Below are 17833 nucleotides of genomic sequence, written 5' to 3'. Positions count from 1 at the left end.
TTATAATTATAAACCAAAGATAAGTTAACGAACAGGCTGTTATATATTGATGTAAGATTCCGTTTCAGTTAACATTTGAAAACCCATAAGAAATTTCGTAATCAAAGAACGAAATTAAATGGCAAAACACGTACCATTCACGAAGAAAAAAATAATTACATAATACGGTAACAATAATAATATTCAGTAATATTATTTAACAATATTGAGTTTTTACGTTATTTACGGTAACGCGGTTCGAACCTCTTTGGCGGCGATCGACGATAATACGCTCTCCAATGGTGTGTTGTTTCCGTCGCGCGCGCGCGGTTCTTTGTTGTCGGCATGCGCGCTTTGGGATAACGCCATTGCAGTGTGACCAACGTGCGGCGCTTCCTGCGTCTTCACCGCGGCGGCGGGGGTCGCGGTGTCCACGCGTCCGGGAGAAGGGATACGCGGCGCTCGGGCACGACCGATGATGATAGCCCCCCCACCACCGACGATACAGGACCGCCATTTGCGTTTACAGAGATTAATAATCGTCCGTGTGTGATAGCGTCATTTCGTGTGTACACCATTCCGTACGTATTGTCCCCGACGTCGGCCGCCCGCCCGCGCACCGAGTGCCCGTTTTTATAATCGTGCCGCGACAGTGAATCACCCCTCTGTGATACAGTGACAAAACCACGCCAAGCCGACATCGTTACTATTATGTAGTGGACGCGATCGGTTGATACCACTAGTTAGTTTACGCGCGCGCTCGATAGAACAGCGAAACAGACCCGTACTCAACCATGGACAGCAACGGCGAGACGAAGCAGCAACAGCAGCCTCCGCCACCGCCGCCGCCGACGAGCGCAACGGATCTATATCAAATATGCCGTCTTTGTCTGAGTACATTGAACACGGACGAGGGTGAATCGGTATTCAACAACCAGGTGCCTTCGTTGCCGGAGAAAATTTACCGCGTTTTCGGGGTAAGTGGTTTGCGGTGGCGCGCGTGAATAATAAATACGGGCATTGTTTATGGCGGTTTTGTTAACAGGAGGAAAATATTGTTAACAGATAATACAGGAAAATACGAAAACGTGATAATGCGTCCGGCGGCGGCGACCGATAATGGCGTTGCGCGGTTTTATCATCGCCGCGACTATTTTCATTATCTCCCTATCTCTCTTTCTCTCTCTCTTGCACTCTGTGCGTGCGCTCGTCCAACGTGTTAACGCTCGCTTGTTGTTTCTTATAATAATAATTATTTCCATGGTTATTGCTATTATTACTATTATTATATGTAACCGTTCTGCGACAGGTATATGCGCACGCGGTTCGTACAATGTATGTAGCGTAATATTGCAAACAGCAATACGTTACTATCATTTACGTGCACGCTCGGAAAATCTGTATAGTCCGTGGTGAACGCGATCGCCACCCTCGTATCTCGGTCGGCCCCACCGAGTTTCGTAACGGCGGGCGCGCGCCTAATGAATATTATTGATAATGGCGACCGCCGCCTGATAGGCCATTGTTTGGCAACCCGTAATCACACGCACACAAATGCGCGCGTGCGTTTACACATTTATACAATGATGCGCGTGCGTGCGGTTTCATCAACGATTACAACTTACCGCCGTAACAACACTATTATCGTCGTCGTTTGTTAACAACCACAATAACACTACGATGAAAATATTATTATTATAATCATTCTCTTTCTAGCTCTACAATGATAACATTTTTGATTTCAAAAAAAACATCGGATTTTTATGGGATTTCGCTATCCCATCATCGGATCGACCACGGCGACATTTCATCGGTTTTTTTTTTTTTTTTATCATCACGCACATCGACATCATTGCATGTGTGTGTGTGTGTATTTTTTTCGTCTGTTCCTCGCGTATCCGTACTATACTCTCCCCACTCTGCGCAAACAGGTTTTATTTTTAGACGCCCCGGTATCTCATGTGTGCCCCTTTGGTTTTTTCTCTTTATCACGCAGCCCGTTTTATCGTCACTGTTCTTCAGTGTATTCTTCAACACAAACGTCCTTATTATTGTCATTATTTAGTTTACTGTACACACACACACACACACGCATTTAAATTAATTATATGAATATATTTTTATACATAAATTTAAAAAAAAAAAAAATCCCCGGTGATTGAAGTTCAAATCGCACATAATTCGGTGAAAACGGTCTACTGCTTCTGACGATAAAATATTATAGTTAACTGGCTATTTTAGTCGAATTTTAATACACATAACTAACCATTATTTTTCGTTCGTATTTAAGGTATAATGTACTATCTACCTATTGATAATAGTTATATTGTGATTTATATTTGGAATGATTATAGATTTTTACACTTATACGTTACACATTCTTGTCATTTAAAAACAAATTCATTTTTAACATTAATGTGTTAATCATCCTTGATACTTTTTTTCATAGCCCTTAAGCATCCAAACATTATAAATTATATTTTTGAAATACTAAATGTTTAAACAATGTATGTGTGTATTAAATTGTTGATTTTCAACTAATTTTAATGATATGAAATTAATAAGTAAAAATGTTATGTATGTTACATAAATAATCAGAAAATACATAATTTATTTAATAATTGATTTAAATTTGTTCAAGAACAAAAAATAATAATTTATTTATATTTACAAATCTTAATTTTTATTTGTACTCATATTCATTACTTTTTGTAAATTATTATTACTCTGGTATAACTAAATAGAGTCAGTAGATACTTATCAAATACTTTTTTTACATTTCTGAAAATATATTTTATGTTTACTTATACCTTAATATTTTTTATTTTTATTATAAGTTATATTTTTCATACAATTAATTTCATTTAAATAAGATATAAGATTGCTCATAAAAGTATTGAACTTACAATTTACTTGATATTTAAAACAATTTTATTTTAATGGAATTTATGCTTTCAATCTTAATTTCTTTATAATCAACATATCCAAGTATTTAATTACATATTTTCAAAGCATTAATTTATTACAAGTCACTATTGAAAAATAAACAACTTGCTACATAAGCTTGTATATATTAATTCTAAATGCATTTTCAATTATTTACATTTTTAGATACAAATCACTGATGCTAAAGATTTGCCAAATAAACTTTGCTCAAAATGTGTGCAAAATACTGAACAGTGTTATAGCCATAGAGAGACATATAAACGCCAAGAACGAGTTTTGTTTGATATGATTAAAAAACCAGCAGTTGTAAGAATATATTAAAATACTTAACTGCAAAAAGAGTTTAAAAATAATTTTTTATGATAAAAATAGGAGGAAGCTAAGAACTCACCAAATTCTGAGTACGTGTATAGTCCTGCAGATTCAAATCACTCATCATCGTCAGGTGTATCATCTGATCCTCGTTACATAAAGGCAAATAGTTCTACCAATAACATGAACAATAATTCAACTTCTCCACCGTATGAGACTAATGCATCTCTTGCTTCTCATGGTAGGTATAAAACATACACTCGAAATAGAGTGTATGGATTTTAATTACTTTTTATTCCTATAAAACATTTATTCATATATAGTTGAAGTTATTCAAGGGTGTGATGAAATGGCAGCTGAAGTGACAATTGCTCACGATTCAGAAGAAACTGTTTCTGGAGATGATACTATTTGTACTGACAATAATGCTGAGTATGGAACATACAATGATGATGAAAATATAATTGTGGTCAAAACTGAACCTGATGATGAATATGATGAAGAATAGTAAGTTATACTGTTCAATTATTTTTTTAATAAAATAAATGTATGATACTATTCACAATTAAACTAATATATTAAATTAATAGTTTCAATGGTTTGTATAGCGCTAAAAATGATGAAGGAAACGAAAATTATGACCAACAAGATGGACCTAAAGTAATTGCTAGTGTTCAGTTCCCAATTGTGAATGGTACAATTGTTAATGGTACCCATAAAATTGGCCAAAAGCAATTTTCTTTAGTAAACTGTATTCCAACATCTTGGGTGAGATATACTTAATAAAATGATTTAAAGTTGGTTCATAGTCATTAAATATTATGTATTTTTATTAGGCTTCTAGTACTAGTAAAGATCGTCGTAAACAAAGTTGTCCAACTAGGGCATTAGAGCTAAGTGGTTTCCGAACACAAGTTGCTGGTGATGATACTAATTCATCAGATGAAGGAAATGTTTCTAATTGGACAACCAAAAAAATTCGATCCAATTCCCCTGCTGTTATTGTAAAACCTGCATACGCATGGCCAAATTTACAAGGCACTGGCCAAACCCTAATATTTCAAACAAAAGTCAGTATTCAAAATCTTAACAATTAATTACAAATTAAAGTTTAATATATTATTTATAATGTTAAAGAATCCTGATGGTACAACATCTGAAATACGTCCACAAGTTATGCAAGTCGGTGAATGGGCCAATAATCAAGGTCAATCAAATGCCCCGACTGATCCATCTGATCGTATGGGTATGCTATTATTTGCTGCTACTCATATTCAAGAACTGTCTACTGAAAGTGATGATGGTCAATCTCCCGGCACTCCTAAGGGTGCAACTGTAGTACGTGGGAAATTAGTATCTTCTGACCAAAAGCGTAAATTATATCAGACACAAGCTACAATTAGACGGTATTCAGATGGTCATCAAGTACAACAACAGCAAGTTAAAGACATTAATGCTTCACCAAACATACCTAGAAAACGCACTGTAACTAAAAATTACATTTTTATCATTTATTATTATTAAATTTAATGTTTTTATTCAGGCAAGAGAATCATCAGTTCAAAGAATGTGTAGTAACTGTGGTACTACCTGTTCAACAATATGGCGACGCTTAAATGAAGACCCAGTATGTAACGCCTGTGGATTATACTATAAGCTACATGGAAAAATTAGACCACCAACAATGAGACGTGATACAATACATACAAGACAACGTAGAAAACGATCAGACAACGGTTAGCATTCTCGACTATTTTAATAAGCTAGAAAAATATCAATCTTCTTTATTGAAAAACCTAATATATTTCTGTTTTTAATCAAATTTCGGACGTCTCCTTTCTGTCTTTAAACTAACACCCTTCTAGTTACTTTTATTATTCACGTTGTGTAGTTTACTTTAGCTATGTGCCAAATGATTGTATTTCTTTCTTTTTTTTTTTTCTTTTTTCTTTTTTTTGGTACACTAATATATTTATGCAACCGCAGCACATTAAAAACTAAAATTAAGCGGTGGTCAGGACAGTTATACAAGATTTTACGCTTGCTTCAGGTAAGAATGCCAATGCGGTAAAAGTTCATGACATTAAGTCATAATTTCTTGTTTATTATTTTATTAATTTTTATATATACTTATAAATCTTATAACTATATATATTATAGAACAGCTTGTAATATGCTTAGATTAATTATATTTTTAAATTAGACTATTATTTATTTTTAATCAATTTACTCGCTCATATTTTACTAACTTTTCACTAAAATTATAATAAATGCATAATTTTTGTTAGCATGACCATAATCATTTTGTAATTGATACATGTTTCAATCCAACTGTGTAAAAATCAAATATGTTTGAAAATAGTTTAGTTTTAAGTACTTTTAAAAATATTAGTTGTCTAAAATAATAGTATTATGGAATATTAAAGTTGAAATTTAGTTTCTTAACAAAGCATTAAACTAATTATTAATTTATTAAGAAAAACATTTAAGTTCAATATATTCAGGATCTACTTTATGTATTATTTAAGGTTAAAAATAGTTATAAATAGCAATTAATTGACACAGGTTAAATTTTAATTTATGAAATATTTCTTTATAAAATTAATTTTATAATTAATATTTTTTATAAATAATTAATTTTCAATGTTTTTGTTTTTTTTTTTTTTTTTTTTTTTTTTTTTTAATATAATATATGTTATTTAAACTTCTGGATATATTATTAAAGTACAAAACGAAAATTGTTTTATGAAACTCATTTCTTATTGATATATTAGTCTTTCAGGACCATATTGAAACTATTGTATTAATATTTTGTGATAATTCTTGCCATTATTATGTTGCTGTTATAGTTATTTTATTTGAAGTATCATATTTAAATAAACAGTTAATAATATTTTCTGGTGGATAGTTTAGATTGCTTTTTCTTTTTAATATTAGCATATGGTGGTTGTTATTATCTGCTTAGTAAACATAATAAATATAATTGTTAAGAATTTAGTACTTACATTTCTTTGTACTCTTATTTGTTAGTTCTTTGGCGATGGGTTCTAAATTGTTTACTATGTATTTACATAAAAAAATTATTATAAATTACTATCAACGTTATTATTGTAATAAACATTTATTTTATCATTTAAAATGTAATCCAAAATATTATTATTTGTGAGATTCACGTGCCCACTTACAGCTCATTGTGGAGTCGTCCGATTATTCATCAGAACAGTTAAAAATACTTAAAAGTTTATTCTTGTGTAGGTATGGACATAAGCATGAATAAGAAAAAAATCAAAATAAAAAAAGCAGAAGATTGTAAAATAGAAGAACAAGAGTATGAAGTAGAACAACCTCCATCGCCTAATTCAGCGGCTGTACAAACTATAATTGAAGAACCTGTTCAAGATGAAACACCATTAAATCTTGTCAACAAATAAAGAGCATGTGTAATATGCAAGGTTCGTCATATTCCTCCTCTTAATTTTTTTTTTCTCCTAATATTGTATATGTGTAGTTAAAAAAATTACTGAATTAAGTATTGAACCTATATCTTGTTCTTTAAATAGTAATCATAGAATGTTTTGCATGCATGCATTATATCAACATATCTGAATTTCATATGAAATCAAATTGATTTTTTGACCTATGTTATTAAAAATAAAATCAAAACTGTATTCATAATTTTTTCTGTGGACAATTGTACAAATATTTTTATAAGTTAATATTCAATATCCCTCCCATTCCATTTTATAGTAAGATGCAAGACCAACAAATAACACTGTTGTGTTATATAACCTATGTATGTCATTACTGTTGCATATTTGTTTGGTCAGTTGATTAAATCTATAAATATATATATGTATCATTTTAATTTTAATTTATCATTGAAAAATGTTAAGAATTTTTATCAAAACAAACCTCAAAATAATGTATTTGATTTATATTTTGTTTGTTTCTGCCACACCAACATAATAGTAGGAGGTGTTCTTTATTTATTCATAAATATCCACATTTGTAGTTTCTCTTTATATCTTAAATGTCTACCTCTATCATGCACCAAACCCTCCTTACTTATTTTTTTTTTTTTCAACGTAAAACTAATTTTAATATTAATGAAAAAAAATTTAAAATTAGCATTTTAAGGTTTATATATTTACATTGGGTAGTCCATTAATGTGGTAAATACATTGAAAATGGAATCACTTAAGTAAGTGTGTGTATGTATAAATTATTGATATTTTTACAAATTTTCTATTAACTTTTGTGTCTGTAAAACTTAATGTTTACATTATAAATAAAATAATCTTATTTAGGACATTTTCATTCAAAGGGTAATCATGTTAAACTGAAGCAACAAATTGTTCAGAATATAATGTAAATTGAAAATAATTAGATTTCGAGCTTAAGTTTCTATGAGTATATGATTACTATATGATTTATTTGTTAAACAATTAAGTAACATACTTTTTTCTATTTTTAAAATTAAAAGGCGCTCGCTTAAAGTATATAGCTTTAATTAATAATGGCTACTAAATGTTCAGTCACTGAAATCTTGTAAATGCTTAAAAATATTTTTGACTTCACTAATATAATTTGAAAATTTTGTATTAAAATATAACTTTAGGACTTATATTCTTTAAAGTTTAGTATGAATGGATAAGGTTACATGATTAAAATTATAATGGTTCATGAGCTGAACAGTAAACATTTGTTTTCTTTGATACATATTGGTGACTGAGAGTTTTAGCTATACATATATATGTGGGCATACATATGTATATGTATTTATAATGAACATGTGTACATAATTTTGTGATTTATGAAATATAACCTAAATATTTCAAATAGTACTGTATAAATGCATCAATGATATTTGTCTATTGGTGAATATGACTATGAATTCTATTTGTCTAAAAAATAATTTTCTTAAATTAAGATAATATAAATTAACTCATAATTTATATGCTAAATAAAATTTCATTTTTATATTGCACTATATTAATGCAGAGAACAGTTTCTTATAAACTTGTTAAAGTATTTAATGTTTATTTATTTTACGTGTGCTTAATTAATAACATTTAATAGCAATAATTTTCTTTCAGTTAGTTGTTGTATAAAGATTATTTTTCAATTAGTATCATGTTAAGATATGTTTATTACTTTGTTTTGTAAACTTCTATCTGTACTTATATTAATTATTTTTTTTTTTCAAATCTGTTTTAGAATGCATTTATATTAAGTCTATAGAACTTAATATTTTTGTGTTATTTTCTAGTATAAAATAAATATCGTACACTATTATGTATTAATAAGTAATCTTTATAGATGATTATTATTTTCCAATTATTATTATTAATTTAGAGCGGTATGTTTTTATTATAGCTTTGAATGAGATTTTAAGTTTAGAATTATAAAAATTTAAACCATATATATTAATTGTAATTAAGAAGTAACAATAAAATTTTAAATATTATTTTATTAATTAAGTATACTTTTTTTATTTAATTAAATTAATACCCATTGTTTCCTTATACATTGTATTTCCAGCATCAATAATATATATACATTTTTCTTACTATTAATGAACTAATATTATTTTATTACTTTTCCCACTATTTTAGTTCCAAATAATATTTATAGCATATATTCAGGTAAACTAGTTAGTTAACTTCTCTAGATTTACTAAAACATTTAAAAAAAAAAAAATTATTCTTTACACATACTAAACCAAACTCATGAAGTTTATGGTTATTAAAAAAAAAAATAATTGCTCAAGGGTTGATTCAATTACTGCTAAACCTTATGTATTAATATAATTTTATAGTAATAAGGGATTCATCACAATCAGGCAAATCTTTGAAGAATACAGAAAAAATAGAATTTTTCAAATTAATCGAAGTAATAAACCTAATATAGCTAAAAATCATAGATTAACAATCAACTAAATAATTAAATTTATAGAGACAATATTTTCACAGTACTGCAGTGTTACTGAACATAATATTTTATATTAATCTTAATAGTTATTATTTTCTTGTATTATTTTTTTATTTACTTATGTACATACTTAAAACTAGTAAATTTAAATAACCATCAGCAATTGAGTCCCAAAAAATTTCAGATGTGAAGTTAAACTAAGCAATTTAATTTCATAATTTATTTCAATAGTTTATTATATTTAAAAAAAAATAATTTAAAACTAATTTGAATATCACAACAAGAAGGTCAGGTAACTTATTAATATACTAACATATTTAAAGAGTTTAATTAAATTATGATATTGATCAAAAATAATTTCTAACCATCCATATAACTTGATATAACTCAAAATATGAATTTATTAACCGTTTTGGAGTTTACTTTAAGAGTAACAAGGTGTATTAGATAGGCTAATGTAGTTGCCTATTTTCAAATTCAGGTAGGTGTTATATTAATACAATTTTAAAAATATTGTATATCGACAGCTACATGCCAAAACTTCGTAACTCCATTTATACAAATTGTTAATCTCGTAACTTGAGAGTATTTTTTTTTTCAACTTTTAAATACGAGGTTTTGAAAATACAGTTTAACCATTACACAATGTATTGTACAACAATCGTTTTTACAACTTACACAACTTACACTACCAATGCTATTTTTAGCAGAAAGTGAAATTTACAAAATGTCAAGTTACGAGGTTTTGGCACGTAGCTATCGATATCATACAATTAGGTATATCTAATTAGTCCAATTAGTATATTACAACTTTTAAATTAAAGTAAAGACTTGTGGTTAGATTATAAGGATTAAATATAGTTTATTTTAATACCTTATTTTTATTCTTTGCGCCTATAATTCAGGAATTAATAGATTTGAATAAAATCCCTAACAATTGTTGTTATTTATAAAATATGTGTTAATGCGTGTTACCCAAACAAGATTTCATTAATTTCAATTATATCATTCTATTTCATTATTAATCAAATTAAATTAGTAGTATGGTTCATGCAATATTTAATTATACAGTTTATTCATATTTCAATTTTTTTCATTTACAGTAAGAAAATTTTTCACAAAACTACTTTTTATTAGCTCTTAAAAAAATATTATTATTAAGTATTAACAAGTACCCACTTATTTCATTATGTTGATTGATGAATGAAGCTCCCCTTCTTTTTTACTCTTGGACACATTTATTTAAAATCAGTCCTCGATTAAGTGAACACATTTAACGTATTTTTTTCCATTTACTTTCTAATGCCCTACTAATAATAAGCGAATAATTTAGTATTAGTGAATGGACAGATATATATATTTAAATCGAAATATTCTCTTAAAATCAATCGAGTATTTGAATATATACAAAAAAAATACAATATCATTACGTACACTTAAATGTGCATTAAATTAAATTTAATATGTATATCGATTCTCTAGGTTATTTTTTCAAAAATTACGAAAAACAATTAGTTTTCAAGTAGAGGGCTTTGATTCATTTCGTTCTAAATATAATATGCCTATCCTATTAACATAATTTTAATCAGATTGTAAATTTTATCGGATCTTATATAGTTATATAACTATATTTTATACATGCAAATATCTAAATTATATATGCACTCATTTATTATTAAGCAACGTTATACTTAAATACTTTTGCTCATGTTAAAACTAGTTTTCACATAACATTTAATAATAACAGTAGTTTTCTTAACAACAACAAATTTTCAATGTCAACCTTGTTTAGCAATTGCATACTTAAAAATTTGTTTCTTTTTAGAAGTTGTATAAATTTTAAAACTTTTAATTGTAAGTTAAATATCAAAGATAAAATTTAATTTCATTAAATGAATAAATAACAGTGTTTGGTCGTTCATTTAATTTGTTTTACTTTGTATTTATGAATCACCAACCAGCATTGTATATAATTGGGACCATTACAAAATATGTTAGATATATTTTACTTTTTGTTTAAAACTTATACTTAAATATATTATAATCAACATTTATTATTTAAACATATATTTTTAAAATAGTAAATAAATATAAACATTCCTATTCTATTTGAAAAAAAGCGAGTGACGTTCGCGTCTTGTTCACAAAATATGAACATATATATGATAATTAAGAACTTTAAATTAATTAAACATAACTAAATTCTTGATGAAAAACGTATTAGACAAAAGAGATACTTGGTTGGAAATGATATTCATATCTGTTATCTTTTATTTTATAATTTAAATGTTTAAATTTAATTAAAAACTTCAAGGTATTACGTTAATAATAAAGTGCTTCATAATATAATTGTAATTTGTAATTAAACGACGTTTAGATAATTTTTCTAAATAAAATTAATGAACCATTGTAAACTTCTCCGAGTTAAAAACATGCAAAAGAAGTAACAGTTATTTACTAGTTAATTTGATTAGCGATTTTATTATTAATTATACTTCTGTATCCTAACTATTTCACCCACACATTAGGTACTTGTTACTCTTGATATTATTATTAAAATTAATTATCTATAATATTATGTAACTGGTATACTTTATCTTTTCATTCGTTTATATTAGGTATTATAAAAAATTGAAATAATATTATACACATTTATTGCAGGATATTTTGTTATTAAAATTTTAGTCAATCATTTTTGAAAAACTATCACTTATCAAATATTTCATTTAATACGTGATTTATTTACCAATAACTGATCTCAACTTAAAGTTGTGTTTTTTCCTAATTTTTTTTCTGGTTCAACCAAAAGAATAAATATAATTAGAATAGAATAAATAAATTCAATAAATATAAATAGAATAAATACAATTCAAAAATATATTAACAAAAAGATTATTTTAATGGTTGTTCGTCAGTACCCATCTATATACAAACAAAGGGTTTGCATAATCGTATATCTATAAATAACTGTTTTATTTTTTGAGTACAGTTATAACCAGGGCTCATAACTTATAGCATTTACATATTTTTTTTGAGAGGTCCTAGAAATATCTATGTAAGCTATACATTTGTTTTAGATAACTAAGAAGTTAAATACAAAATTTTATGTTGCATATTTTTGCATATTTCAAAGTATAAGTGCTATTTTGCAAACTTATTCTTGCATATTTAGAAAATTGTTATTTGCTATTTTGCTTTTTTAAATCTTTCAGTTCTGTAGCGTTTAAAACATTTTTTTTTTAATAATAACAAGTAATTATGGTAATATTAATTTTTATATTTTTAATTATTTCATGTTAATTAACTAATTCTTCTTCTTTCGGTTTAAATTATATATTTATTTGTATCATATAGCGACGCAATCAGAATTTTAATAATAAAAGTTTAATTTTTTTTTAATTATAAGTGAAAATTGTTTTTTTTATACATATGGTTTTTTAAATAATAAATGAAAATTATTTATTTTTCATGTTATATTTATTTTTGCATATTTTTGTATTTTTAGTGCATATTTAAGCGCTTATATGAATATTTTTAAGAGCATATTATAGAGCTTATAATTACTTTTTTTAGAGCTATAAGTTATGAGCCCTGATTATAACATTATTACTTATGATTAAAAGTAGTATGGCGTATTTGGAGGGATCTCGATCCCCACTCAGAAAAAATAATTCAAAAGTCATAAATTACTTATTACGAAGGTATAGGAAAAGAGAATAATAATGTATTAATATAAATGATATAACCACTTGATTGTATATTTATTATTATATGTATTATACTGTATTATTATTGTATTATATGTATTTTTTATAGTATTATAAAATCACTTATTTTTTAAAAACATTTTAAACCCGTCCATAAAAAAGGTGTAAATACGTTACTGATAAAAAGTATGTAAAACTAGTGTAAAACTCTATAGAAATATACGTACAGATACCTAATGAATTAACGGTCAACAAATTAAAATCGTACATCCGTGTATACTTTGTACCCCAACATTTAAAAATAATATTTCAAATCTGGACGATATTACGTGTTTTAATTATCCAGGTTACACTTAGTGGTCAAACGCTATTGCTGATTCCAACAAACAAATAACAATTATTAAATACCTATGACCCGCATTACATTATACAAAATAACTACCAAATATTTTATAACATATTATTATTTCGTGTTACAGTAATTTCAAATAGGAAATGACATGAATATTAGAAAGACAGATGTAATTAGCAGTAGTAAATTGTGGGTTGTAACGCCTAAGGCACAATTCGACGGTTTGGCAGATCGTTCTATAAACAATAGGTACAAGCGTCAAATATTATGATAATTATTAACTACTATCTTTTTTATGTGATTTATACTAATAGAAAAAGTCATTTTTAATTACATTGCTATTGTGATCGGTTATGAGTTAAATAGGTTTCATATATTCTTATTAAATTGTATTCTATTATTTGTGTTAATCAATATACATTAAAACATAAGCTTGCACAGGGGGAACAGCTATTCCTCCTGCGAGTTGAATTTTTCTCCCATAGTTTTAAAATAATACCATATTATAATTTTATATTATAAATAATGTGTAAATATTGCGTGTACCGTGTCCCGTTTACGATGTTTTTGTGTTGTCCAGCTTCACACATCCCGCGCCCCGCAAGATACCGTAGTGACAACAAGTCTTCATAAATTCACGGTGGTTTATTAACAGTAAGTATTTTTATTTACTCCCTCTGAAAGAAGAATGGTAGGTACTAAATTAAGGCTAAATGATCAATCTCTGACTAACAACTATAAAACAATGTATTTTATTATCTTTTATACAAGTATTATATTATAAAAATACAAATACACTGTGAAATTTCAATTATTATTTGTATTTGATCTAATGATATAGGTACCTATATAAAATAAAAATAACATCATCGTTAAAATTAATTGATCTCACTAAAAACCAAAATTATATTTATTTATGTAATTAATATATATGAATTGTGATATGACCAGCATATATATATATATATCAGTGGCGGATCTTGGGGGGGGGGGAGATCGCCTTCCTTGAGCTTTTTTTTTTTCTACAGATTTATTTAATATTTTTTACATTGGTATATATAATAATTTTATAAATACCTATAAATTATGTATTATATTATATATTTGTATAAGTAGGATGTTTCATGATAATAAATAATAGTTGTGATCACGGTTCTATATACGACCGAGATTGTCACCGAGCAACCGAGCTATAACCATTGATTTTATAATATACAGATAAGGCGAGGTGTAGGAATATTTGAAACCCGTATTTTTAAGAAGTCATTAATAGGTTTGCAAATGAAAAAAATTAATAAATGTTATATTATTATTGTAATTAATATTTTTGAATAGTGAATTTTTATAGGTACTTAAATAAAGATACCTAATTAGTTATTTGTATTAAGCGTTGTACTTATTTTTCAATAAATTGGTTTAATAACGGTTAAGTATTCATTTTACTCTATATATCACTCATAAATATTCCTATTAGCCCCCCCCCCTTTTAACTAGGCTTCATATCCACCCCTGATATATATTCTGCCCCCTGCCTGCTAGGTCTGTGCACGTCTATGACTATAAGTCAATAGTAATTTATACTAAAATTATTATTTATAGTTGGGTATAATTTTATGGCTATAATTTTATACTTACACTAGTACCTACTCTAAATTTCCTTGATTAATATTTACAGTTTTGACGCGGACTCCCAGGGCTCGATAATCTCATGAAATATATATTTATCAAATTAACAACACAATGAAGTCAATTCAGGTATAAATTACAATCCTCAAATGTATATCCTTATCATTAGACCACGATTTGAACAATTATGATCCGAATAACAGGTACTCGATATTAATCAGATGATCTTGAAGATGATCAAAATTGGTACATTAAAATGTCAACTGTCTTACGTGCATTATGATTGACCGTTTGCGTCATGATGTGCCTCACCATCATGACATATAATATTGTATTTGATATTTAAGCTGATACAGCTAATATTTTAACAGTGTTGGGCTTGCATAATGTATTCGTACTTGACAATATTATTTCAATAATACCTATATATTTTTAATAATACTTATAGAAACATAAACGTAATATTAAAGTCTACAAAGTCTACACATACACAACACCATGTATTTCACCGTCGCAGGTCGTAGTACCTAATAAGTTAGCTAATGAGAAACGCTCTATTTCTCTTGAGTCTAGATTATGGATACCAGTAGCGGTTCATACCAAAAATGGCTCCGTGTGGAAAGTGAAAAATGAGCTCTTTCACTTATTAATTATTAATAATATAAATATAAAAATATAGATTCAAATTTATAGTAAGTATTTTTATTCCAAAATAATAAAATTTTATACAAATCAATAATAACCATGCATATTTATTGAAATTGAAATTTCATACAAAATAAGATAAAATTATGAGTATCTAAATATAAATAACATAATTAAAATTTTGTTTGCATGTTTTTTTCTACACAATTCTTAAATTAGTTTTGTTAAATTTAACTGATGTGCTCGATCGTTTTCAATAGTTAGAATTCCAAGTCCATTTAATCTTTCTTCACACACTGTATTTCGTAAATAATTTTTTATTAGTTTTAATTTGTAAAATTAACGTTTCGTTGTAGAAACTATTACAGAGAGTGCCAAGAATAACATACACGCTGTACAAATTTCAGAAAATATTGTTAATGTGATGTTCTTTGTAACAAATGATGCAATAATTGCTTTTACCGATGTTAGTTTTGAATTTTTTTCTTTGAAACAAGATCTGAAAAATAAAATTTGACCAGCTAGAGCAGCGATACTCAACCTGCGGCCCTCCAAAGATTTATATGTGACTCAAAAATAACTCATTGAATTGATAATAAAATATAAATTTCAAAACTTATAAATATAAAATAGGTATAACAAAACAATCAAAGTGTGTCGCAAATTCAAAAATGAAATATGCAAAGAATGTGTACAGAAATCAGCTTTAATTTTTCGATTCATATCTTAACGACTTAAGAGTACCATGCAGCAACTACAAACCAAATATATCCAAAATAGTGAAAACATTTTCTACTATATAATACAGGAATAATGTTATGTCTTTAATTCTTTATTTATAAAAAATAATACTTTTCTTTATGCTTTATTTCTCTGACTTGTTAACCGGATTTTATTTTTTCCTTGAATTACCGGTTAGCAAGTGCCAAAAAAAAATTCCCAAAACGTAATGTAATTAAAAATGATCTAAGACACATCATGTCCTGAACGCGGCTCAGTGGAGTGGTCTTGAGATGATTTCGATGGAAAATTAATATGCTAAAAAATAGAATTTATCGTTGTTGATGAAGTCATTTGCTGAAGAACGTAGCAAAAAAAAAAATCATTTTCGTTTTCATTTGTCGTAAAACAAAAAAATTATTATTGTTGTTGTTGTTGTTATAATAATTCTATTAATTATTAATTTTCTATAAATATTTATTAATTTTTTTCTACAATTAAATACAATTATTAATAATTTTTATACAAATAAACAGCCCAATGTTTGGAGAGTTGGATTACAGTTATAGTAGGGCCTCCGAAAAAATCGTATCCACGGGCCTCTTTGATAGTAGTTCTGCCACTGAGTGGTGTTATATTGACGTGAGGTCGGATGTGGCAAGTATTATTACTGGAGACCATAAATTCAATTTGTAAAATCAGAATCCTGGAAATTAAAAACTCAAAATCTGTATTGGAATACATTTACCCTCATTTTCTTGTCTCACATTTCAGATATATTGATTAGTGACCACAGTCATGCAAATATTTGTATTTCTATGCCTGCAGTGGCGCGAACACGATATCATATCCCCCGCTGTATTTTCCCGCCAATTCACTAGCACGTTTTTTTTTCAATGATCATTGTTCATAATACTGACATACCACGTGCATATAAGGCGCACTTGTACGTTATCAGGGTTAAGCATAATTACACTACTTGTTAATAAAACGCTAATGTTATGCTACAACGATTTTCAGGTTGAGACGACAGTGTTACAAAAGGTACAAAATTGTAGTAATTTATAGTAATCATAACATTTGTTTTAAATAAAAAAATTACTCATTTTTACCGGTTTGGGACGTTTGGGTTACTGCACGTGCTTATGCGTGTGGGGGTGGTTGGTAAACGATAAGAATGGAATGCACCAAAACCCACTATACATGATTTCCGATGAACGTCTGTGGTCTGCGCACGCCTTACCACGTGTAAACGGCACACGAAGCTACATTCGATTTAAATGTCCCTAAAAATACAAAATTGAAAAATGTATTTTCGTATCCACAGTATTGAAATAACTAAAATTTATAAACTATAATATAGTTAATTTAGTTTATTTTAGTTATTAACTAAAATAAGTTAACTCAATTATGTGTATTAGATATTTTGAAAATACATATAAAAATAAAAATAAAAAAAGATGTAAAGGATGCTGCTTATTTTTTGGAATACAAAAAACTTATTTGTAAATTTGATTATAACTTTTTAGAATGTATTTTTTCTTGCATACACACATATTGCATTTATAACTGCATTTATTTAGTTAATAATCTTTCAAACTATTCATAAACGGTA

The 17833-nt window shown here is 27.4% G+C and overlaps 1 protein-coding gene across 4 annotated transcripts; it reads left to right on the top strand.

Moving 5' to 3' along the window:
• Window positions 1–486: 486 nt before the first annotated feature.
• Window positions 487–7102, top strand: LOC112691535. Of its 4 annotated transcripts, none has more exons than XM_025565813.1 (9): window positions 487–956; window positions 3091–3231; window positions 3298–3478; window positions 3567–3744; window positions 3828–4005; window positions 4074–4307; window positions 4375–4722; window positions 4781–4973; window positions 6493–7102. In XM_025565813.1, the coding sequence occupies exons 1-9, from the start codon at window positions 774–776 to the stop codon at window positions 6666–6668; spliced, it is 1812 nt and encodes a 603-aa protein (XP_025421598.1). In that variant the 5' UTR covers window positions 487–773; the 3' UTR covers window positions 6669–7102. The 4 variants fall into 4 exon arrangements, with proteins under 4 accessions (XP_025421598.1, XP_025421599.1, XP_025421597.1 ...); XM_025565814.1 differs by having other exon boundaries at window positions 3561–3744; window positions 3846–4005; XM_025565812.1 differs by having other exon boundaries at window positions 3561–3744.
• Window positions 7103–17833: the final 10731 nt, after the last annotated feature.

This window comes from Sipha flava, unplaced genomic scaffold (assembly GCF_003268045.1).
Source record: "Sipha flava isolate LNK unplaced genomic scaffold, YSA_version1 64_pilon_pilon, whole genome shotgun sequence".
NCBI classification, from domain to species: Eukaryota; Metazoa; Arthropoda; class Insecta; order Hemiptera; family Aphididae; genus Sipha; species Sipha flava.
The sequence above is the reverse complement of the archived record's forward strand: the minus strand, read 5'-3'. Positions and strand labels throughout refer to the sequence as shown.

Excerpts from the sequence above, each read along its gene's own strand:
- LOC112691535 (XM_025565812.1), top strand. The coding sequence starts at position 774 with ATGGACAGCAACGGCGAGACGAAGCAGCAACAGCAGCCTCCGCCACCG. Across the intron at positions 3,232-3,297 it reads TGATTAAAAAACCAGCAGTT|GAGGAAGCTAAGAACTCACC; the intron begins GTAAGAATATAT and ends TGATAAAAATAG. Across the intron at positions 4,006-4,073 it reads ACTGTATTCCAACATCTTGG|GCTTCTAGTACTAGTAAAGA; the intron begins GTGAGATATACT and ends TATTTTTATTAG.